Source organism: Notechis scutatus, chromosome 11, assembly GCF_049901735.1.
Source record: "Notechis scutatus isolate UNSWTSFEM ecotype Mainland chromosome 11, rNotScu1.2, whole genome shotgun sequence".
Lineage (NCBI taxonomy): Eukaryota > Metazoa > Chordata > Lepidosauria > Squamata > Elapidae > Notechis > Notechis scutatus.
In genome coordinates, this window is record NC_142019.1 from 9,968,850 (window position 1) to 9,994,462 (window position 25,613).

Below are 25,613 nucleotides of genomic sequence, written 5' to 3' on the forward strand. Positions count from 1 at the left end.
GAGAGGAGGAAGGGGTCAAGCTATTTTCTAAAGCACCCGAAGGCCAGATAAGGAATAATGGATGGAAACTGAACAAGGAGAAATTCAACCTGGAAATAAGGAGGAATTTTCTGACAGTGAGAACAATCAACCAATGGAACAGAAGTTGCCCTCGGAAGTTGTGGGAGCTTCATCACTGGAGGCTTTCAAGAAGAGATTGGACTCCCGTCTGTTAGAAATGGTGTAGGGTCTCCTGCTTGTGCAGGGGGTTGAATTAGATGACCTGCAAGGTCCCTTCCAACTGTGTTAATCTGTATCAGCTCCTTGTTGGGTTTGCAGGAGAAAAGCCAACAAGCTTAGCACCCTTCTGAAGCAGCAGAGTTACTATCTTGGATCAGTTTTTCCAAGGGAAACCCAGCCCGTGCACCTCGCTTCTCTGTGGTTTGTTTAACTTGTGGCTTATTGGATGAGCTACAGTTGATTGGGCTCACGTTCTCCGCATTAAGCGAAAACAGGACAAGATCCCTTGTGGTACATAAACCAGCTTACGACTGTGTGGTGCCAGTTGAACTATCATTACTTTTATAAAATGGCAGCAGGCAAGAAGTTTTCTTGGCAATCATGATGCCAACTCTTGCCAGCTTTCCCTGAGGCACTGGGGATCCCCAGTGTATGTTGTGTGAACCTAGAATAAAAGAACCTGCTTTCTTTCAAGTCACCCCATAGATGCTTCCACAGAATAATTCCTGATATGTTCCAGTCATCAGCCACCTGTGATTTCACCACTGATGGTAAAAAAAATCTGTCTCTGTGACACACCATAGACATGAAAGCAGCCTTCTTGGGTTCGTAAGAAACTGCCTGAATAAATTGGCTAGAACTATGCTTACCAACCTTGTTCCTTAATTTCCCAAAGCACTAATCAGAAAGTCTTATTGAAATTCAAGAACCAATCATTAAGTCCCTTCATTTCAAACAGTGACTGAACAAATGGCCGTAACTCGAGAACTGTCTGCATTATAAAAAATGTTATCGCTGAATGAACTTAATGTGAAATCAACCAATAACCACCCGTATTTCCACAAATTTTCATCTTCAAGGGATTGCAGGAGATTTGGGAGTAAATTTTAGTACAGGTAACAATCTTTAAATGTTCCTGGTTTGATTGGGTAATGGGTTCATTTATTTACTTAAAGAAAAAAATACTTTCCCCCAATTTTGAATAATTTACTGAGATTTGGGAGGCACTGAGTTATAAGGTCCAGAATGCAAGATGAATGTTGGCTTACTGACAACTATTTTTCATACTTCCTACTGAACTGCTCTGGACTCCCTGATTTTTCCTAACCGACTAAATAGAGAAATTCTAGTAGAGATGAGATCTCTGTACTTGCTGATAAGCCATAAAATATTCCCCCCTGGCAAGTGGATCTGTGAACTCTTCATAAGAGACATGGAGTTGGACCCCCAAATGGCACAGTGGGGAATTCTGTAGATGACAGAAAAGAGTTTCCAGATGGCCCATTTTGCAACTGGAAAAAGACTCGCTCATCACAACCAACCTGGATCGAGTTGAAAATGATGGTAAAAAAACGATTCCGTCCGTAACGTTAAAAGTGGAAAACAGCCCCAAACCAAAGTGTAATTCAAAGGGCCCCCCTGAGATAGGAGGCAATTTTTTTCTTTATATTTTTATGAACACAGTCTCTGGGTTGCCTTCCTACGGGGGCAAACCTCAAGCCTTTCTCTGTTTTGAAAGTTGCAGAAAGAGGAACAGCTGCCTGAAGATGGCTGCATAAACTATTTGAGATCCGGGCACAACCTCTTCTCTTTTTCTTTGCTGCTCCACTCCTCTCACAGCCTTCGTGCTTTCCGAGGGCGGCAGCCGTTGTGCGGTACTGGCGTGTTGTCCGTGATGGAGATCACCTCCAGCCCCCCTAAGGTTAAGCCTTGGATTGCTGCCTGAAAGGGAAACAAGAGATATCAACACGGTGCTCATGGAATGCTAAGTCAGTCTGTTGAAGCACATTTTCCCAGATAAACCATAACTACTTGAGTTTGGATAACCCACAAAGCCCTAAATCAGGGGTGTCCAACCTTGGCAACTTTAAGACTTGTGGACTTCAACTCCCAGAATTCCTCAGCCAGCTTTGCTGGCTGAGGAATTCTGGGAGTTGAAGTCCACAAGTCTTAAAGTTGCCAAGGTTGGACACCCCTGTCCTAAATCTTGCTTTGCCGGATACAATATTAGATTAGCTTTACCATCTCTATGATACCTTTGTGAAATGTGAGAAGCTAGTTCAAGATTTTCAAACAAGAGACAGAGCTTGTTTAGAACTTGCTGCTGTTTTTTTGCCAAGAATTAGAGGTTCTGGAAAGTTTCAGCATCTCCCATTTGATGCCTGAAATATCTAGCATCTTACCTTTTGCATATCTCTTCCCCCCCCCCCCCATGGAACAATTTAGAAATCGAAGGAGGCTGCCTTATATTTAGGCAACAATTGGTTAATCTAGTTTAGCATTATCTGCTTCAGATTCAAAAGGCTGCTGTTGCTGGAGATATATACACACTACAGCTAGGGCGTATCAAAATTTTTCACTTTCGATTTCCAAACATTAGGGGTGCTCAAAAATTGTGACATGCCTTGGGGATTGTTTAAAGGTATTTTGGTTACTTTAATATAATTTAGATGAATAGAATTCTTTATTGGCCAAGTGTGATTGGACACACAAGGAATTTGCATAAGCTCTCAGTGAACGTAAAAGATACATTCATCATGAATCGTAAGATACAACTCTTAGTGATAGTCATAGGATACTAAATAAGCAATCAAAATCATACCAGGAAAGTAAATAAAACAATATAAATCATAGAGATACAAGCAATAAGGTTGTAGTCATAAGTAGAAGGAGGAAGGTAATAAGAAGCATGAGAAGAATAATAGTAATACAGTCTTAGTGTTACAGAGTTTGACAGTTGTGGGAATTAGTTGTTTTGTGTCTAGTTGTTCTGGTGTGCTGGTAAAGCTAACTAAATAAATATCTTTTATTTATGTATTTAACTATATAAACATAATAAATAAGCTAACTACCTACAAGATGTGCTTGGTAAGCAAACTACATAAATATCGTAACTTTTTAACATTTGGGGTGTGTTTTGTTTGATTTGCTATACCCGTCGGCAGCTCCATAAACCCAACTTGTCTTTACATTAATGATAGCTTCTCCCAGGATGACACTGCAACTGCAGAGAGCAGTGGTGCAAACGGGGAGAGGAAAAAAGATGCAGCTGCTTTAAGCAGCTGCAGACAAATGCTCCATTGGCAGCCCCCTCAATTAGCTTTTTGCCATCGTAGCCAAGGTGCTGCCATGCCAGATTAGCTCCAGCAGCCGTCTCCAACCTGGTCAGTCCCCTGTATGAGTGTTCTGACCAAGGCTTCCTGAGATAGTAACAATCACACACTGTTCCCCAAAACCTTGTTTTTTATATGCATTCACAGCCGTAATGAGTCCCAAACAGCTTATGAATAGTCCAACAGAAGCCTGCCACAGTCTTTCGGGATAAGGCTGATAAGCACCCACCTTTATCTCCCTTGAAATGCTGCCAACGACTAAATTGGCAATTAGCTGTACAAGACCAAACGGAGCACAGTCAACACGGAGCTTCAGATTTTAAACCGACCAGAACAAACAAAGTTGCTTCCTGCAAAGGCTCATGTCCCTTTGCTCCTCCTTTATGTCTTATGGGAGGGGCCAATCATCTCCAAACCTTACTCCCGAGTCGCTCCTTTTGTCTTAACTGTTTTTGCCATCTGGCAGCTCAGCGCAAGCACGCGCTGGGAACAGACTCCCCCTGTTCCTCTGCCTCGCTGATGTCAGATTCTGGAGGCTCTGAAGTCAACACATAACTCTCAAATGGCCCTGGCCCCATCTCTGTGTCAGATGCAGATCCCTCGACTGAGCCCTCCCCAGACTCCTGGACTGGCCCATGGTCCTCTCCACTGTCCGACTCTGCTGCCAGCTCCACAGGTCGCCGGCGGACCACAACAATGAGTTGGATTTTGGTTTCCATCACTCCTGCCAGCATGAAGAATGCCAAATCGTTGAGAAAGTATTGGGCTTCTGGTCAAACACAGCTGGAGGACAGCAGATGGGGAAGGGCGTTTGAAATTGAGAAGAAGCTTCCAGGGCATGCAATTGTTGTTTTTCTCAGCTTTCTGGCACGATACTCCCACTTAAGTGACATTCACTCCATCACCGTGGCCCTTGATAAACGCAGGAGTTCAGCCAATAAAGACTCCCTCTCACTTGAAGAACGACTACAAAGAAACAGGAAGTGCTTACCAGCCGCCCAGGTCCCAGGCCTTTCACCACGACTCGAACGTGATACACGCCCTTTTTCGCTGCTTTCTGGACAGGGAGAGAGGGAAGAAGCACGTTATGCAATGAACCAAAGAGTATAATGACCGCTACTCCGGCATTCAACTGAGATCCTATTTGCCCTTTCCTCTCAATAGGAGCTTCTACTCAGTGGGACAAAGACCGCTATTTTCTTTCGAGCAAAAGACATTATTGATTTTTACGGTGCTTTCTTTGTTCAGAGCTGCTCAGAGTCAGGCAGCGTCGGAGTTTAATAAACTAATTGCTCACAGCGATGTAAAGTCACAGCTGCCAGTTCTTTAGCTGGTATTGGCCTCCCTAGGCATTGAGACTTTTTTATTTTTGGTATGGCACCCAGGGTGCCGATAACCACAGAGGCCACCAGAGCCGGTTTAGGCAATAATCCTTCAATTTTGATTTTCAGATCTTGATACTCTGTGATCTGTTTATCGTCATCGCCACCGTCATCCTAGCTTCAATGGAACTGCTCATTTCCCCCAACCCCCCATTAGAACAACTAGTGGAACAGGAGCTACTGGGGAAAAAGGGAGCAGTGATGAAAGGTGCTTTGCAGAAATCTAGGATCTCTGTCCTGTATAAATAGGAAGGCTGGAATCTTTTTTGGATTTGTGGCTGAGCAAAATCACTCTTGATCAACCAGCACCTCCCACAAATGGGTTGGCTATTCACTTCTAGACTTCCAGTCAAAGCACCCACTGATTATCTTGGCTGAAACGCTGGGTGCTGAAGTCCTACATGTCCAGAGATTTGGTGAAGGCTGCTATTTGCCGTCATTTTCCAGACCTGAAAATGCACACAAGTAAAGAGTACTTACAAAAGTCATTTACATTCAACCCACTGTGGAAGAAATGGCTTGCTTGCAGTACACAAGAATCTTGCTACATTTAGAATGGGGAAATTAAAATACTCAGCTGGAAACCTTCCGTATCTGCTATGCCATAGCTCTTTTAAATGTTTCCTACATCCAAAATGATTAATGGGAATTTCCAGAGAAGCCTGACAATGGTTACAGTAAGTCTGTTGGGCTAAGACTGCCATCTAGTGGCTATTTAAAGACCCTCCATCTGGGCCCATGGCGTCCTTGATTTACTATATTTTCATTTACCTGACACCTTATAAAATACAAGATTGTATTTTGTAAATACTGTTCTGTTTTGCATTGATCTGACTGCAGAGGTAGTCCTCGATTAACGAATGCTTTATTCAGTGATGTTCAAAGTAAACAACAGTGCTGAAAAAGTAACTTTACAACTTATGTCTGCATTTATGAATTTAGCGATGTCCGTCAGTCACACAATTGCCATTACGGCCAGTGTGCATTGTCCTGTACATGACCTGTTTCTCCCCCCCCCCCCCCTGCAGAGGAGAGAGAGATGGGAGAGGAAGGGATTGCAAGAGAGTAAACAGACACAGAGTGGAGAATTCACCGGGCTGTTTGCAAAGTGGGCTGGTGGCTGCTGGTGCATTTGCATTGTATGCAAAGGGCAGGGAAGAAAAGCAGATGTGAAACTGACTAGTTTTGTCAATTCTGAGCAGGAAAGTAGTTGCTTAAAGATGAAATTCTCTGTTCCAACTTAAACAAAGACTAACTTAGCATAAACACCTTACTCATACCTCTGAAGTCCCTTTGGAGGGAGGTCTGGCTTAAGGGCATATGTGAACCTAGCCACTGTGAATCCACAATGGATTCAATCCAGCAGCATGGATTAGTCAGACTAGAATATTTGACTTCCTCTCCAAAGTACAGTTTTAACCCTTTCTTCATCTGTTCCCTCTTTTTGAGAAAGGACCAGAAAGTGAGTCACAGTTACTCCCTAAAGAAGGAGCAAAGTTTCTCTGCAAATGGATTTCCCACTGCTTGGTACAGGTTAAAAGATGCAATAAATCTAGGATTAATAAAGTTCTGTCCTTTTGCTGCATAAAACCAAAAACTAGGCAAATCCTTTAGATTCTAGGGTTAATACTGTATATAAAACCAAGCAGTCCCTGATCTTGGTCTCTGTTCATTTATAATCATTTGTTTGTGATCGTTCTCTGATCATCTTATCTAAGTATAAGCAATTGGATTTTAGAATCCAACAATGGTTCAAAGGGGTGCCTCAAACAGCAAGCAAATATTAGGATCACAATAATAAGGATTCCTTGGAAGTTAAATAAGAGTTGCTGATTTAAGAAGCCTGATTCAGCCAGTTCTGGTCAGCCTGATAAGTCAGGATTCCGGAAGTTACCCCCATTTGTCATGAGTCTGGAGCCAAACTTCCAAAACTTAAAAAGGATTTATTGAGATTTAACATGCCGGCACTACCTGGGTGTAGCCAACTCTGACTCAATTCATTGTCACTCTTGACCCTGGTTTCCCCCTACCCCTGGGTGTATCATAATTCATATTCTCCAATAGGACATATCCATAGCCAAGAATCATCAATCATGCTCTCCAGTTAGAATTTTGCGCAGCAGAAACTTCAGTCACCTAGTTACAATCTTTGAAAACGTTTATGGAATGCACTTTTGATTTTGCAAGCTGCTGCACTGTTCCCCCCACCCTTTCTGTTGGCAACTCTAAAAAGACCAAATAAATATTTTATGAGTTGACATTTTGCCCATTTAACTTAGGGAAAGATTGGTTCGAAGAACAGGATGTTAACTTACATTTCCTGCTGCAATTCCAGTTGTCTGTGCTGCAAGAGCTGTCGATTTCTTTGCATTCTTGAACCCCATGTAGCCACAGGTGAGTAGGACCAGAGGGACTTTCTCAGCTGTGAAAACCTGGATGTGAGTGCTACAGGTGTCATGGGATGATAGGAACAACATTTGGTTAGAAATCCATATTCTTGTGATACTTTTGGATTACCCTGCAAACTGTCTGGAAAACAACAACAACCCCTAATATTTTAACTCAGCTCTTGCGTTCTTCCCATGGAAACAGCAAATGGGTGAACTAGGATGCAAAAAAATGAACAGAATCACTGCCAGTTTGAGACACACTTATTCCAAAATGGACTAAAAACTAGGATAATTCTTCCCAACTGACTGCCCTCCAGATGTGCTCAGACTGCAGTTTTTAACAGGTCCAGTCGGTATGTTTGCTAAGCTCCAGTTCCAATGTCTTTGATAGGCACCAGGTTTGAGCAGGCTGTTTTAGACATTTGACCATTTGGAAGGATGCAATTAATCCTCAAAGGAGTGTGGGGACGTGAACTTGTAGCCACTGAGATTCTTTCTCTGTCACTTTCAGAAGTTTCCTTGAGAATTACTACTGAAAATTACTCAATTTAGTGCTCGCTGTTCTAAGACAGGAAATAACATGAAGACTGTAGCATTGTCAGTCTTACCAGATGGAGCAGAGAGAAAATACGATCGGATTGGTTGTACTTTACTGTAAAGCTAATTAATGCAGCATAGTTAATGCAAGTCTGAAAGTACAAATCTCCTGCCATTTCCTTTACACCCAGGAAAATAGGGAGGATTATTTCTGAGGTTTTTGCTCTGTCCACCATCCAGCTGCGGAATATGCTATCTCTTATCTGACCATTCCCTAGGCAGTATCTCTTCATCTTCTCTCCAGGTCTTTCCCACATACATTCCGTCCAAGTTCTACAAGAGCTTTAACTTAGGTTACAAAACAGCCCCGCCCAAGAAACAAATAAAAATCCAGCCCCATTTAAATTACAACCTTGAGCTCTGCCCAAACTCCCAAAGCAAATGTAATGGTAAGCTTTGTCGCCAGAAGTTTCTCTACTCTAATAAGCTTCCTGATACTTAGGTTGTCTTTAGCCAACCTGGTACAAGAATAAATTATTATCGTCATCATTTACATGCAATTACATGAGGGTTTAGATCAGGCAAAGGTAGAAGCAAAGAACTGGAGACTAGGCTGCTCTGTTAGAAGGGAAACAAGCAGGCATCCCCTGTTGTCTATCTGTCTGACTATCTATCTTCTATCCATCCACCCATAAAATTTATTATCTGCCTAACTACAAGGCAACTCTGGGTGGCATTATGTAGCATCACAATAAAACACTATATATAGCACTTCACTATAAATATGCCTTGCATTTTGCACCTGGCAGTTTGCTCTTGAAAGAAACTTAGGTTATTAAAGACCAGCGTCCTTGAATCACCACCCACAAAACCTGTAGCATTAGATAATTAAATGAGCACAGTGGTTAAGAATGCAGTATTGCAGGCTAATTCTGCCAACTGCCAGCAGTTTGATCCTGACTCACCCCCGAGGTCGGTAAAACGAGGACCCAGATTGTTGGGGGCAACAATGCTGACACTGTAAACTGCCCAGAGAAAACTCTATGGGGCGGTATATAAATCTAAGTGCTATTGCTAACTATTCTGTACAAAGAACCTCCACTCACTCACTTATTGTAGGTAGCTTTGATATGAACTATTGGGATTTCTTCAAACTTCTTTCCATCCCACTGCAAGGAGCTTTCTTTTCCCGGCACTGGAGGGAAATAGCTGAAAAGAACAAGAGAGAAGGTAACCACACCAGCCAGTTCAACAGCTCAGGCATCCCCCCGCCCCCTTCTTCAATATTCAAGAGGTGTAAGGATTATTTTTATCAGATTATCAATGGGCATATTTGTTCAAAGATGAGTGGTGCAATGGGCTAGAGGTGGAGCTCTTGCCTCACAACCAGAAGGCTGTGAGTTCAATCCTAGGTAGAGGCAAATATTTCTCTCTGGGCACAATGATAACATATCTGCTGAACAAAGCTCTGCATTGGTGACAGGAAGGGCATCCGGCCAGTAAACACTCAACTCCATTCAGTTTCCCAGACTCCACCCTGCAAGGGATTATGAGGTCATTAAAAGATGATGATATTTGTTCAAAGATGCTCACACAATAGGATTGTACCGGTATTCAATTTCCCACTCTAGAATCTGCATTTTGCCTGCACTGGAACACACTAAGCCGTAAACCATTGTTCATAAACTCAAAGCCAATCAGTTTCACACAATACAGTAAGCTAACATCAAATAAAGAGCATTATAGCGCAGTGCAATGTATATTCCATTTATATAACGACATCTAAAGACAACTAGACGTAGTCTCTCATTCTAGCCCAAAGCGCTTAGGAGGAAGAGAGTGATTAAAAAAAAAGATGTTGGAACTGGAGTGCCTTTTCCCTCTCCTGAAATTTGACTGACCACCTTTTGATGCAGCTCTCGTCCAAACTCAAAATCATTAAAAATATGAATCAATAAGCTCTTGAGGCTTTTAGAAAGACGGTGAAAACCTGGCTGTTCCATTAAGCTGATGGGTTGCATTGTTTTGACTGCCTCTTGGATCATGCATTTGGGCTTTTCATTTGATGTTGTTCCATGTTTTTATTTGTGAGGTTTGGGTCCATTGGAACACGCTGTAGTAGTTGTTTTTAAATATACTGTAGAGTTTTAGCCCCAATTAAAAGTTGGGAGTTGTATACTGATCAGCCTAAAAGCTCTGAAAATAAAGAAACAGGTGATCACTAGGGGCAAAAAATATAATTCTATGATGGCAAAAATCATAAATTATAATTCTGTCAGGCAAAAATTGTTAAGTAAATTTCTGAAAAATTTAAATGTTTCAAAATTTGAAAAACCAAAATATTATGAATTATAATTCTATGATGGCAAAAATCATAATTTCTGAAAAATTAAATGTTTTCAAAACTTGGAAAACCAAATATTATGAGTTCCGTTTCTGCATTGGCAAAATTCCTTGAAGCAACCTAACTCCCCTGTTATATACCTTCATAAATTCTCTAATGCTTGATGTAAACTGATGCAAACATGACTATTTTTTTCTGCTTGTTTCTTTCCTGGACATTTTTGATGGTTAAAAAAAAATTGCAAATATGCAAGAAAACAATGAGACAAAGTGACATCTTTGTTAAAGGATTCCTGAGAATGTAACTTTTGAGAAACACATACTGGTTTGAAGTCCCAATGGTGCTTTTTCAGAAGGCAACTGGTGTTTTTTCTTTTGAAGATGTTTCACTTCTCATCAAACTTCTTCAGCTCTGACAGAATAGTGGGAACTGGTTTTGAAGTGTTACATTTCACAATTTGTCTCTTTCCTGCCCCCCTCCAAAATACCGGTATTCACAAAATGCCCAATCACTATTGCAATTATGCACACCATAATTTTTCCTAGAAATAAGCAGCTACCTGCATCCCATAAAATGCGACATTAACTCACCTGAAGCCCTTTGACTGTGTGGAATCTAGCTCTTTGTCTGTTGCTGAGTCTGAGTTTTCCAGTAACGTTTGAAATCTCTGGATGCCTGTTTGTATACTCCGAGAAAAGGTGATGCTGGAGCAGTTGCAAATAAATAAAAAAGAGATCCAAATTTAAGAACAGCGTATTGAGGAACGAGTGCAGAATTCGTATGAACTGCCAAGGCTGGCCCATTGCTTCCAGCTGCAGAGAGGATAATTTTACAACATTTGACCTTCCAGATGTGGGACTCTAGCACACCCAACTACCTGGGCAGTGTTAATGGATGGCTGCTTACTTCCATGATTTCCTCTTTCAGCTAGGACCAATCTTGATGCCCATACAATTAAGGTTTCCACAGTAAAAACACAAAAGTTAAACTACTTCATTAAGCTCAATGACATAATTCAACAAACATTTTGTCAGCCCATCCAACAAAACAAGGGCCTGAAAAGGAATAAAGAAACCATCAGATATAGCGGTAGCCTGTCAATTACCTTTTTTAATGCTTAAAGTTTTTTGGGGGGGTGGGGCGGGAGGGAGAGGGAGAAACCCTGTCTTTTTTCCCCCTGGCTAATGTCTAGTGTGATTTTCTCAATTTCTCTTCTTTGGAGGCAGCAAATGGGGATTCAAAGCTCCATTCCTCATCAGCCAGCCCTCGCAGACTTGCAACTGGTCTGGGATTACAGGATCCATGATTCCCAGGAAGCGTGGAGATTACAGTCAAGTAGCAGACCCTTGCCTGTGAAAGGCTGCCTGAAGTCTTCCCTCAAAGCAGTCCTCGCCCCTGGAGTTAAAAGGGTGGGATTAAGACCGGTTGCCCTGGGGAGGCAGAATGATGGGAACTGTAGTTCTCCAACTCCTTTCCAACCCATGGGACAAGTCAAGTCAAGTGAAATTCAAGTCAAGTGAAATTCAAGTGAAATTCAAGTCGTGAAATTCAAGTGAAATTCAAGTCAAGTCAAGTGAAATTCAAGCGAAATTCAGATGAAATTCAGGTGAAATTCAAGTCAAGTCAAATCCAAGTCAAATTCAAGTGAAATTCAAGTCAAGTCAAGGTAATGCACATATCATCCTCGTTGAATTGACCTGGGATCCTAAGGTCATCGGTGCATGGAGGTTTAAGGAGGGGGGCGGAGGGAGGCAGAAATGCAACAGGAAGTCTGGACCGGTTGGATTTCTGCCTTCCTCCGCTGACAAGCAGGAGCCCGACCCTTGCATTCCATAGACCTAGAGACCACCCCGCTTCTTTCCCACCTTACCCCGAGCCGCCACCCAACAGCCCCCGCCGGGCGATGGCCACCGCAGCCTGCATGGTCTTTTCCCCCCCCCGTTCCGCGGTCCGGGACTCCGAGCGTTCCAAAGGGACAGAGTCTCCGCCGCCGATCAAATCTCGCGATGCGTGGCTGGAGCGGAAAAAAAATGGCGGCGCCCACTCGGAGAAATAGGCGAGCCTTCAATGGCCGCGCCCTCGCTGCGGAACGTCCGTACGGGAGCTGGCGGCTGGTCTCCCCCTTCGCTTCTCTGACAATTGAAGCGGGGCGGAGGGGAAGTTTAACCAGGTTTAGGGCCGCCGAGAAGCGTTGTACGATTTGGTTTTGTTTTTTTAGAGATGTATTCCCGAGTATGAAACATCTTCATTCATCGTCTATGGAGGTTCTCGGTCATCCCTAGCAGTCTCCAACCTTGGCCACTTTAAGACTCGTGGACTTCAACTCCCAGAATTCCTCAGCCAGCAAAGTCTTAAAGTGGCCAAGGTTGGAGACCCCTGACAGATCATGATTATCCCAAAAGTGTTTCCCCCTCAATTCCTTCAAAAGGCAACTGGACTTTCTGATTTTGCTTTGAAGACGTTTCACTACTCAGTCAAGAAGCTTCTTCAGCTCTGACTGGATGGTGGGGAATGGAATCCAGTCAGAGCTGAAGAAGCTCCTTGGATGAGAAGCGTAAGGTCTTCAAAAAGAAAAACCAGAAAGTTGCCTCTTGGGAATTAAAAAAAAAAGTACCCTTGGGTACTTTCTTCTGTCAACCCTGCTTTTTAGGCTCTTGTGGGGAATGGCCTTGCGGGAATCCCAAGCCGCTCAATTGAGCAATGATACTATAAGGGAGTCTCCTGCTCGAGCAGGGGGTTGGACTAGAAGACCTCTAAGGTCCCTTCCGACTGATATTCTATGTTCTATTGTTGACGGAATGACCAGATGAATATAGGAGCCCACGCTTCTGGCTCTTGTTCAATTAGACTGTGTTGTTTCTCTGTGTCATATACTATATAGGGGTATGCGCATGATTCTGTGTTTATTTTGTCATGGTATATGAATAATTTATTAATTTATAATGTTTATGTAGTGTACATTGGAGGTGGAGACTCTTTTGAGAGCTGCATGCAACGAAATTTCATTTTCATGTATGCAGATTAGTGTACATTCAAAGTGACAATAAAATAATTCAAAGTCTAATTAATCCCCTTACAAAGAGGAAATTCCAGTAGTTTGTGGGGAATATTGTTTTATAGTAGAAAAGTCCTTTTTCGCCCTTGCCTACCTACTTTTACAGAACCCAAAAGATATATGAATGCTGAATACGAGTCCCACTAAGCCATGATTAATACAGAATAAGAAGGGAAGGCTTTTTATTGTGCCTTCCTTCTGCATTTGGAGTCTTATGAACGGCGCTTGCAGGCAAGGTCTACGACCCTGATAAGGCCTGGATTGGATTTTGAATGAAGCTTGGCTTAGCATAGCACTAAGTCTGTAGAGATTCTCAGTTATCCAGGTCATGGTTGTCCCAAAAGTGCTTTTTTAAGAGGCAACTGGACTTGTCTTTTTCTTTGAAAATGTTTCGCTTCTCATCCAAAAAGCTTCTTCAGCTCTGACAGGATGGTGGGGAATGAAAGGATTTATATTCCTTGCAGACAGCTGGTCATTTGCATCCTTTTAGAGGGTAGTTGAAGCACTTGGAGGTTAATCTGTGTCCTCAGGATCACCTGAGTAGTGAAAATGGTTCCTGCAGCCTGCAATTTTTCCCTCTGGAAATCCATTCCTACTCTCACACAATTCGAAGGGGGTTCATCCCAAATTGTATAGCTAAACCTCTGTAAAAGTCCACAGATTTGCAGAAAATATAACCCTAACCCTAACCCTTTGAATGGGGTGGGAGTAGGAAGGGATTTCCAGAGGAAAAACTGCAGACTACAGGAACCATTTGCACAACTCAGTTGACCCTGAAGACACAGATAAACCTCCAAGTGCTTCAACTACCCTCTAAAAGGATGCAAATGACCAGCTGTCTGCAAGGAACATAAATCCTTCCATTCCCCACCATCCTGTCAGAGCAGAAGAAGCTTCTTGGATGAGAAGCAAAACATCTTCAAAGAAAAAAAACAAGAAAGACTAGTTGCCTCCAGAAAAAAAAGCACCTTTGGGGCTTGGCACATAGCACATTAGGGCACTTCAGGGTCCCAGCCATTCTCTCAACACGTGGATCAAAAGAGTCCCCCCCCACGGATCTAGGGGTCTTGGCTGAACCCAGGAAGCTTGACTTCACAGCCTGTCAATCAGGTGGAAACCCTGGGAGCAGGGATCTCCAAACGTGGTCACTTTGAGACTTGTGGACTTCAACTCCCAGAATTCCCCAGCCAGCGTAGCTGGCTGAGGAATTCTGGGAGTTAAAGTTCACAAGTCTCAAAGTGGTCACGTTTGGAGACTTCCTGCCTTGGAGGCTGCCTTAAAGCGAAACGATACTTTGAGCAAAGCCACCAACAGCTTGGCCGGAATGCCCCCTTTCCTGGAAGCGCCTCCTTTCGAAGTTTTACCGGAAGCGGAAGTTGCGCTCCCGGCGGAAGCGGCCGGCCCCGCATGGCATGGTGGGCCTTTGGCGGTAAAATGGCTCCCCTCGGCCGGGTGCTGGTCTCCGTCCGCACTTGGAGCCGTTTTTGCGCCGGCCGGAGGGCGTTTTCCGACAGCCCCGGAGCTGCGTCGGGATGGAAACTGTACGGGGCGCTTTGCTTGCAGCGGAGGCCTCTCCTCGCTCAACTCCCGAGCCCGGAGGAGGAGGAAATGGCCGAGCTCACGCAGCAGGTGGGGCGCCGCACGGGCTGGAGCTGCCCGGGGTGGGGTGGTGGGAGGGGTGGTAAGCAACTGCGAGGCTTTCTTGGAGACGAGGCCTTCAGTGGGGGGGAGACCCGCTTTGTTCGGGAGACGGCCGTCCCTGCCCTTCCAGAAGCCGCCCTAGAAAGGAGGGAAAGATGGGGCCCAAAGCGATGAGGCTTTGGGGTCTTTCTGTGGCTATCTGGACCCACCAGCAGGTCCTGACAGCCTCAAGCAAGGGTTCGATTTTGGGTTTCTTTGGCACCTTCGAGGCAGTCTTGACACCTGGCGACTGCGGAGAAATCTCTTGGCGAGATTTCAGAAGGAGCTTGCCATTGCCTTCTTGTTAGGGCTGAGAGAAAGCGACTGGCTTAGAACTTAGAAAGGACTTACAATAACTTTATTGTCATTTGAATGTAGCACTAGCACTTAGACTTATATACCACTTTACAGTGCTTTACAGGCCTCTCTAAGTGGTTTATAGAGTCAGCCTCTTGCCCCCAAAATCTGGGTCCTCATTTTACCCACCTCGGAAGGATGGAAGGCTTGGGAAGGATTGAACTGCCAAACTGCTGCAGCCAGCAGAAGTAGCCTGCAGTACTGCATTCTAACCACTGGGCCACCATGTGTCTTGAAACCTAAACCTGGATCTCCAATCCCAATGCAACTTTTTAACCCCCATGCTACACTGTGTCCCACACTTCATGACCAACATGCTTCCTAATTATCAAATTAAACCTTAATCTGGTTTGCATGATGCATTAAATTCAATAGAAATTTACACAAGATGCAAAACCGGAATAGCAATAGCACTTAGACTTATATACCACTTCACAGTGCTTTTACAGCCCTCTCTAAGTGGTTTACAGACTCAGCCTATTTGCTCCCAACAATCTGGGTCCTCATTTTACCCACCTCAGAAGGATGGAAGGCTGAGTTAACGTTGAGACTGGTGAGATTCAAACTGCCAAATTGCAGGCAGCCAGAAGAAGTAGCCTGCAGTACTGCACTCTAACCAACTGTGCCACCACGGCTCATGCACAATATATACAGTAGTGTACACTAATCGGCATACATTAAAATGAAATTTCGTTGCATACACCTCTCAAACAGTCACCCCCTCCAATATACGCTACATAGCCATGACAGAATAAATAAGCACAAAGATATGCATATACCCTCATATATGACACACAGAAGCAATACAGTCTAGTTCGGATGCATACATGGACATGGCGAGAAAAACGAATCTTGAGAGTTTACCAGACGGCATAGGGAACAAAGCTGTTACAGAATCAAGGTCATCCTGCTAGATTCAGGCCTAAATGAGGATTAGAACTAAGTTTCTAGTCTGATGTGTTAACTACTACACCAAACTGGGTCTCAATGGCTCATTGCATCTGGTGATACCCCAAAATCACTTCCCTTCATCCATCTGGAAGAAGCTCAAGAGTGCAGGATCCCCAGTGCAGAGGCCAAGTAATTGGGCATCTTAGTAAGAGCGTTTCCTGGAGTATGGGGGTTTGGAACAGGATTGGCTTTAAGAGCCCAGATCAAATTAATTATTTCATCACGAATGAAGGCAAATATACGTTTCCCAGGTTAATGTTGCATTTCATCCTTGTTGACTGACTGATGTTTGGGGGAAGGGATTGGGGGAGGCTGATCCCACAGAGGCCTATGTGGCTTGAAACCCAATTAGCTGTCATTCATTGGTGTAAAGTAGTGTTTCTGAAAGTGTGGTTCAAGAACCCCTGGGAGTCTCAAATCAAAATTATTTGTCAGATGTTGAAGATATTTTCAAAAACTTGAAACAATGTCCCTCTTCTCATTATTTTGTATTTGTTAAAAATACAGGAATTTTTCATGAAAAATATAGTAGATACCTAACAGGTTTAATATTGTTATTTTTATAGGAGTCTGTGAATGTGTCAAGTTTAATTTTTGATATGGTAAATGTTGATAAATATGATCCATACAAAGAAGCCTTTTTATGTGTGTGTTTACTTTCATGGTCATGGTCATGATGTGCACTGAAAATAGCGTTTGATTTTGTTGTACAAGGTGCAGTGACAATAAAGTAAAGTAAAGTAAACTTTTTAGGTTCCTCCATAGTTTTTAAAAGTGGAAAGGGGTCCTGAGAGCAAAAGGTTTAAGAAGCTCTGATCTATGCTACAGCAGTATTGTCAACATTATGTTCTAAAGCTTTCCATGACTGGAAAATACAATAATACCTGTAAACATGTATTTCTCTGAAGAAAGGACCTTCTAAGCTTTTTGAATGAGTGACGAGTGGGACTTAAAATATGAAAGCATGATAATTACTGCTGTGCAGAATCTCAAACTAGATGGACCAATGGCCTATATAGTGCTAAGCAGTACTTCATTTAATTAGGATTTACTGAACTAGGATCTCATGACAGGCTGCATTATAAGTGAATGACTGATTTTGGATTGATCCAGGTTTGTAAATATTACTCTAGGGTGTGTGTACAAAGCAAGCTAGTTTCTACAGCTTGGCAACTTGTTTTTCTTTTCAGATAGAGGTAGATAAAAGCTTGTATTCAGACCATGAACTCAGATGTTTCGCAGAGGATGAGTTTCTGCGTCAAAGGAGTAAAGAAAAATACGATATTCCTGAGAAGATTGTCCTGGTCCAAGATATTGAAGATGCCTGGGAACAGAAATTTCAGAAATTCAAACCTGCCCTACGGATAACAGGTTCAAAACCATGCTTTTTCATACTAACTTTGTTGCATATGTTTGGTTATAGCTGAATTCAGATGAATTCTACTGAATTTGGAGAACTACATGCTTGAGAAGACCATTGAGAGAGAAATCAGCATTTTTCAACTCAGGTTGCAAAGACTACAATATGTTTTTTTTATCATTTCAGAATACACCATTTCTATAACTTAAATCAGGGGTCCCCAACCACGGTCCATGGACCGGTCCCGGTCCGTGGAACAAGTCCTACCGGGCCGCTGGTTTGTTGGCGCCGCCATCTTTTGATGAAAAAGTGCTTTGGTGAGCTTTTCCGGTAGAAAGCTCACCGGAAGCACTTTTTCATCAAAAAAGATGGCGGCGCCCAGCTAATGCCGGTACCGGCCGCGCCATAAAAAAGGTTGGGGATACCGGGCCGTGGCATAAGAAAGGTTGGGGATCACTGACTTAAATTACAGAAAGATTCTGGTTTAAGAATTTTGTAAGAAACTTCTTGGGCCGTCTGAAAGCAGAGTTACAAAGAGAGGTGGTGGTTTCTTTCTTTTTATGTGAAAGTCTCAGAAATTCTTTGCACTCAGTTCCTGCACTGAAGACAGAGGCCTCATCCCATAATTTTTCTTTGCTTTTGTAAAGCTGGTGAAAGCAGGACACAGACAGTGTGCAGAAAAGAGTGACTTTCAGTTAATTGGGAGGGAGGAGAGAGGAGAAACAGTATCTAGACCAAAGTGGAACTGATTATATATAGGAAAAGACGAGACCTCATGATTTCCAAAGAATAATGAAAAAATATGCACATGTACATATATCATGAGAAAACATGATGTATGGTTTATTCTGCCAAACGTAAATACCAAAATCTGGTCATGATGTGTACATTCTTGCTTCAAGTTTCACACTGGAAGAAGTCATTTCATTTTCCCCTTATGTGGAAGAGTAGCAGCTCAGTGGTTAAGGCTTGTTGGTTCTAAAGCTGGCAGCCCGGGTTCAAGACCTGAGCGTCACACAACGGGCTGAGATCCTGTCCTTGCTCCAGCTCCTGCCCACCTAGCAGTTCAAAAGCATGCAAGTAGATAAATAGATACCATTTCCGTGGGAAGGTAACAGCGCTCTGTGAGGTCATGCTGGCCACATGACCACGGAAATGTCTTCAGACAGCCCTGACTCAATGGCCTTGAAATGGAGATGAGCACTGCCCCCTATAATCAGCAACAACTAGTGGAGTAAAATCCACATTGGGACTCCTTATGTGGAAGAGCACGTGATTAATTCCATCCAAGGCCAATCAATTTCAAATGACCTTTGTTACACTAGATCAGTTAGCCACAAGCTAGCAACATTAAGGATGCTGAATATTAATAGGATGAAAAAATATGCATGGCAATTAACTGCAATATGTGGTTTTAAATTTCACATCTTTAAATATTAAATATCTTCAGAAGAATCTCTTTCCCTTATCTCCAGTAAGTACAATCAGGTACTGGCTGTCCTTTCTGATTTGAAAGAATGAACTTGTGTGTAATTTTTCTGCTTTTTCCCCTGGAGGCATTTCCCACTTACCATTGGCAACCCACTAAATGGCTGTCTGCAGCTTCTGTAAAGCATCTGCCTGGCTGATTCTCCAGGCCAGCTAAAACCAAACTGCTTTCACTGTTTCAACTGTCAGGAATAGGTATGATTAAGCCTGGCTGAATCTAGATAGTGGCCAAGTTGAACTGAAGGAGAGACTTTCTGTAATTTTATTATTATTTTTTTTAAACAAGTTTTATTAATTTTTAAAACACACAAATTATCATTATTCATTACATGTTTAAACCTTTTTTCATTGTAAATTTAACAAGTCAGATAAATTATGATTCTGTTTTAAACCATTTCCATATAACATACAAAAACCTCTTATTCAATTTTTCTTTACTTCTCTTTACTCTTATTCAATATCATTATTATTATTTCATCTATTTCTTTCTGACTTAGTTACCATTATTCTCATTCTATATTTCTGCAAGTTTTTACTAATTCTCCCCTCAAAAATACATATACACACAACACACAAAACATAAAAAAATCTTTTGGAAAGTAACTTGGACCCAGGTCTCTCTCTTCATGGACTTCAATTATATTCATGCTCATCTTACATATCATTACTTATTTTATTTACCATTCTAAGCCTTCTATATTAACTTCTCCACATATTTCACTCTTCTTAATTCTATCTTAATTAATCATCTTAGTTTGAATCATTATATTTGTATCTTTTGTCCATTTTTTATCATCCCTTTGTCTCATTCCTTATAAAAAAAAAAAAGAAAATAAGTTTCTCCTGAAATCATTAATCAGAGTATGATGCCTTTCTATCTCCCCCTAAATTAATCAAATTAACCTTTAAGATAACATCCAATACCCAATCCGATTTTGCTTGGTACATTCTATCTAACTAGTACATCCAAAATAATTAAATACATAATTAGACAATAAATCCAAATATTAAAAACAAATACTATAATAAAATTTTATAATAACATCAATACCATAATCTTATTAAACTCTTTAATTAAAACAGTATTCTAAACCTCCCTATTATTAAATTTTAAAGCCAATCATTATTAAACATTTTAACATTTTAATCTCTTATCAACTCTTAAACCATTACAATACTACCATCTCATCTTATGTACCTTGCAAAATCTTTTTTTAAAAAATTATACTTTATCCATTATCCATAAAAATTCCTTTTTTTCATTTAATTTCAAAACGTTGTAGCTTTTCTCCACCTTTTCCCTTTCTTTCTTCTCCCAACAAACCTTTCTACCCCCCTTCTTCTAGCCTCTGCCTTACTGGCTTCTCTTCTCTGTCGTATTCCTTTTCCCTTTTGTTTACTATCATCATATTGATTTTGCACCTTATTTTTCCCTTTTTTAAATGTTTTTTTAGATCTTAAGTCCTTTAGTTCTCTTCTTTTCTCTCTTCCTTCTTTCTTGATCAAATTCTGAGATTCATTAAAAATGGCTCCTTCCTTTCTTTCTTGTTCCTCTGCTGTCTTCATCTGTTGTAGTGTTTGTTGATAGTTAGTAAGCGCCATTTCTAAAAAAGGAAAGCTTCTTCCACACCATCTTTACCATTTTTTTTGCTTGTTCATATTCTTTTCTTAGTTCCTCAACAGAAAAAGCCATTATAAATCTTTTCTTTTCTTTTCCCCTTCTTTCTTCTTACAACAACCAGAATATTCAAAAGAAAATAAAAAAAATAAAGCAGTCCCAAAGTTATCAGTCAGTCCAAACCAAGGCAGAGTTCTCACTTTCTCCTTCTGGGGTAATATCAATCAAAGAGAAAGAAAGTCCAAATCTGTTTAAAATCTTATTGCAATATATTCTAGTCTTCAAATCCTTAAGGCATCTCCTCCAACAAAGTCTTAGCATACAAATATTTTCTTTTTAATCCTCTCTCTTCCCACTCATCGCTTAAAACCAATTTTCACCTATAAAAATAGGTTTCTTAATATCCAGTTATTTATTCCATAGGAAAAGAGGAAAGCTATCCTTTCAGCACCATCAAACTGCCGCTTTTTTTCCTCTTCTGGCAGGTATTATTCAGAAAGTCATACTTTTCAGGAATTTTATTAAATATGTCTTAGAGTCCTAGGAGCCAAGAAAAACTTTCTCCTCTCAAGCACTTTCTCCACTTCCTCCTGCGCATTCTTACCCGGCTGCCAGCTTCTTTGTGGCGGCCATTACGGACCGCCGCTGCACTGCGTCCTGGGAAAAGGGGGTTCTACCGGCCGGGGAGGGGTCTGCAACACCCCAAACCCTCTCCGGATCCCCCTACCTTCAGCTGCCCCTGCAGGGCAGCCTAGCTCCGTACCCGTCTGGGTCGGAGCCCCAAAACGCTAGCGGCAGGGATCGCGCAGCTTCGCAAATCCCTGCCGCCGAAGCCGACAAACCGGAAGTCCTCTGTAATTTTATTATTTTGTGCTGCTTAAAAATGGCTGATTTCACAATGCTGCTGTGGCTTAGATGTGACTTTTGTCAAGAGCATTGCAAAATCAAAACCAATTTTAAGCCAAGTCAGTGGATGGAAATTGGCTATTGCATTTATCTGCATTACTGTTTTCTAAAGAAGAATAGAGTATAGATGGCTGTTTGCTATCACCAGAAGTAGGAAAGAATTTTGCAGTCAGTTCTGTCTTCTTGGTGGCAAGTTCTCTTGTCATTTGTTCTTAGTGTAGCCTCTTTGGATTGTTGAGTAGCTGAATACTTCTTATGCTAAATTTCTTTCTGAGCCAGAGGCTGACCAAAAGAACGACCGGACCTCTTTGAACAGGAAGTTGGACCAGAATTTGCTGCTTTTGGTTAAGCAGAAATTTGGAGATGAAGATATATGGCTGTTGCCCCAGACAGAATGGCAACAAGGAGAGACTTTACGAAACACAGTAGAACGAGTTTTGGTTACCCTTCCAGGTCGGTGACATATTTATATTCTTTAAAACGTCTCTGCTTTTCCCTTCTCTTTCTTTACATACTTTCAGTTTCCTTTGTTGTGTGTAATTTTTCAGTTGTAATCTTTTGGGACAGAAAACTATCCTTTCACTTAGAAGTATCTTGTATATAGTGCTATCTGAACAATAATACATTTGTGTTTGTGGCTTGTTGCTTTTGAAGCAGTAAATTCCATTCTTGCGGTTTGTTATTTGTGCGTTAATAAATTGAGAACCCAGCTGTTATGCATCATGAGCCATGGTTTATGGAACAATATGACGGAAAAACACCTTTGGGACAACCATGACCTGGATGATTGTGAATCTCTATAGTCAATATTAGAAAGCATGTTGGAATTGAAGGAAAGTGCTTTAAAAAGAGGGGGGGGGAGGGTTGGGGCTGGGGACAAGGATGGCATTATTATTTGTTCTCATGTTGCTCACCGGGTTGCTGCCTTTTTCTTTTTCTTTTTCTTTTTCTTTCCACCTTCTGAACCTCCCAAGGAATCCAGACGCAGGCCAAGTTCCTAGGAAATGCGCCCTGTGGCTTTTACAAGTTCAAGTTCCCTAAGGCAATCCGCACCGAGACCGACATTGGAGGGAAAGTGTTCTTCTTCAAAGCCTTCTTGGAGGGCAGCCCCCAGCTTCCATCCAAGGAGAAAGCGGACTGCTTATGGGTCAGCAAAGGGGAGCTGGGGGACTACTTGAAACCTGCCTATCATTCTCAGGTTTTTCGGTTCTTAGTGGATATCTGAATCCTACAACTATGTTTCTCTTTTGTCACTATCAGTGTGGAAAGTAAGAGGAGAGTGACTTCACATGGATGGTGGAGATGGCACCATGCGTCCTTTGCATGTGTAGATGCTATATTGGGTCCAGGATAAGGATAATAAAATAAATACTAAATATAAGCATGCCAGGAAACGGCAACATCTATGTTTAAGCTGTCTGGTGTCTTCATTTCCTCACAGTGCAAACAACTGCCCAAGGAGCATAGCGGGTAAGAATGCAGACTAAGGCTGGACTAATACAAATCTATTCTCTGGATAGCCCAATGACCTGTCTGATGTCTGCTCCTGTGTACCACCTAAGTGAAGCAGCTTCTTTGTTACTGGGACATCAGCCTTTCCTAGGGGATGTAAGAAAAAAACCAAGTAAGAGGGCCCGCAAAACATGCTGCTGTGAGTCAAGAGGACATGCAATGCCACGAGGCAGATTGATTGCAATGCAATCAAGCAGATGGAGAGATGGAATGGGCAGCGTGCCTTCTTCCGCCATAATTTGCTGGATTTAATAGTAGGCCACCTGTTTTCAATCGAGAGCTGTATTATTTGCTTTATGCACCATTGTGGAGCTCATAGTGGCCTTTGAAGCCATTCCCTCCATAAATGAGTAGTGAAAGAAACTATTGCTGCATTCACACACCCTTGTTACCTTGAACAAAACTCTCAATTCTTTGGATTCACAAGTGAGTCTGAATCGTAAACTATAACACTTGATCGAATGATGCTCATTCAGGATGTTTTCTGTCTTTTTGGATGCTGGCATCTTCCTCCTGTACCTGCCAGGTTGTTGGCAGATGGGCAATTCTTGTTTTGAACCAGGTTTTGTACCACAATGGGAGTAGCATACAACCATGGGTTTGCATCAGCCAGGCTGGGTGATCATTGGAGGAGACTTGTCTCGCCTTGTCTCCCTTTTCCTAATACACCATTGTGCCAAGGGAAGAATGGGCGTGTCTGTCACATTCTCCCCTGCCACATTGCAGACTGTGGCTATAAGGCATCCACTTGGTTGAACAAAAGGCAAACTCGAGGTTGAGTTTTGTTCTTTACAAGGGAGTGGGGTGTGTTTTGGCTCTTCTCTAGCTAGGAAATGAGAATATTAGTGGAGGCATGTTTGGTCTTATTGGTTAGGAAGGAGCCAATCTCTGATAGGTTTGTCATCGATATTGCAGACTTGCAAAGAAATCACTTCAATAACATCCTTGTAACCTGAGAGAATTGTATTTTTTCGGAGTATAAGATGCACTTTTTCCATCCCCAAAAGTGGGTGGAAATGTCTGTACATCTTATACAGTGAATGTTGAAGCCCTGCCCACCTGCCTGCCCCCACTCTTTTTTGGCCTCTGTGCGCCCCATTTTCCACTTGTTCTGATCCCTGCTGCCCGGAACGGGCTGAAAACTGGGGCGTATGGAGGCCGAAAATGGGGCACGAGGAGGCAGCAATAGGCTGGCAATCCCTGCAGCCTGAAACAGCTGATCATCAGGAGGCCGATCCAACCCACAATCAGCGGCTTGTGCTGATCAGGCTGTGCTAAAGCTGAAACAGGCTGTTTCTGTAAGGAGGCAAATTGCTGGGAGGCAGAGACACATTTTTTTTTTCTTGTTTTCCTCCCCAAAAGGTAGGTGTGTCATACTTTGGAGCGTCTTATACTCTGAAAAATACGGTAGTCTGTTTTGTTCCTACTAAGAGCCATGGTGGCTCAGTGGTTAAAATGCAGTATTGCAGGCTAACTCTGCTCACATTGCCAGGAGTTCAATTCCCTCAACCCTGACCAACTCAAGGTTGACTCATCCTTCCATCCTTCCAAGGTTGGTAAAATGAGGGCCTGGATTATTGGAGGTAGTATGCTGACTCTGAACCACTTAGAGCTGTAAAGCACTGTGAAGCTGCATATAAGTCTTAAGTGCTATTACTATTGCTACTTTAATATATATATATATATCTGTAGTTAGAAGATCTGGTTTTGAGATAGAAGATACCATCGGGAACTGACCAGAGGGAGACCTGACCAAGTTTATTTATGCAATCAAGGCAGAGGTGGTATTCAGCAGGTTCTAACCAGTTCTGGAGAATCGGTAGCAGAAATTTTGAGTAGTTTGGAGAACCGGCAAATACCACCTCTGACTGCCCCCCCCCCCGCCAATCCTCTGCCTCCCGAGTCCCAGCTGATCGGCTGGGTCTCCTTTTGTTGCTCTGCGCAGGAGAACGGAGCTGGAAAGCAGGTTAGTGGAGTGGGGAGGGATTGGGGATTTTGCAGTAACCTCCCAGGAGTGGGGGAGGGAATGAAGATTTTGCAGTATCTTTCCCCTGCCATGACCACCAAGCCACACCACGCCCATCAAGCCATGCCCACAGATCCAACAGTAAAAAAATTTTGAATCCCACCACTGAATCAAGGTCGTCTAGAGTCCTGTTGTAATAATACTGAAACTCTAGGCTTATTGGTTCCTCTGGACAGTGGTGCGGAACAGAACATGATGAGTCTCCTAAATTGGATTCAAAGCAGAAGATGTTTATACATAGTTTAATTAGTAGTATAGTTTGGGATCTGCTTTAATCAGGAAACAATGTCTTCCTCCGGTAGTCTTTGGCCCCCTACAAATCAAATAAACTACCTTTTAGTGTCAGCTTTATTTCAAATTTTCAAGCAATACGAAATAAACTCCCAGCTCTTAAAATAGGACATTTGTAATCAATAGAGCTCTTTTTTGCCCTTTTTTTCTCCCATCACCAATACACAAGCTCGGACACACACAGACACAAATAAAAATATCCCTGTTTCAATTACTTAAGTACCATTGCAGAGACTCCAAAAATAATGGAGTAATTGGCAGAGATATTAGATCACCCACTTGGGAGTTTCTCTTGCTAGTGCTCCCAAATTTTAAAAGAAGAAAAGGGGGGAGGGGGGGACTTTAACCCATCTCCCCATGCTTCAAGCTGTCTAAAGTGCAGTA

The 25,613-nt window shown here is 42.3% G+C and overlaps 2 protein-coding genes across 3 annotated transcripts; one reads left to right on the top strand and one right to left on the bottom strand.

Annotated features, from left to right (window-relative positions):
• Nucleotides 1-1,647: 1,647 nt before the first annotated feature.
• Nucleotides 1,648-12,003, bottom strand: MRPS11 (mitochondrial ribosomal protein S11). The gene is made up of 6 exons (XM_087972765.1): nucleotides 11,856-12,003; nucleotides 10,576-10,689; nucleotides 8,752-8,850; nucleotides 7,030-7,159; nucleotides 4,324-4,389; nucleotides 1,648-1,941 (listed from the first exon to the last, which is right to left on the bottom strand). Exons 1-6 carry the CDS (start codon nucleotides 11,906-11,908, stop codon nucleotides 1,834-1,836), a joined length of 570 nt encoding a protein of 189 aa, XP_087828891.1. The 5' UTR covers nucleotides 11,909-12,003; the 3' UTR covers nucleotides 1,648-1,833.
• A 2,428-nt stretch (nucleotides 12,004-14,431) lies between these two features.
• Nucleotides 14,432-22,813, top strand: MRPL46 (mitochondrial ribosomal protein L46). Of its 2 annotated transcripts, XM_087972766.1 has the most exons (5): nucleotides 14,432-14,669; nucleotides 17,219-17,399; nucleotides 21,680-21,853; nucleotides 22,375-22,547; nucleotides 22,661-22,813. In XM_087972766.1, the coding sequence occupies exons 1-5, from the start codon at nucleotides 14,448-14,450 to the stop codon at nucleotides 22,670-22,672; spliced, it is 762 nt and encodes a 253-aa protein (XP_087828892.1). In that variant the 5' UTR covers nucleotides 14,432-14,447; the 3' UTR covers nucleotides 22,673-22,813. The 2 variants fall into 2 exon arrangements, with proteins under 2 accessions (XP_087828892.1, XP_026537639.1); XM_026681854.2 differs by having other exon boundaries at nucleotides 22,375-22,813.
• The last annotated feature ends 2,800 nt before the right edge of the window (nucleotides 22,814-25,613 follow it).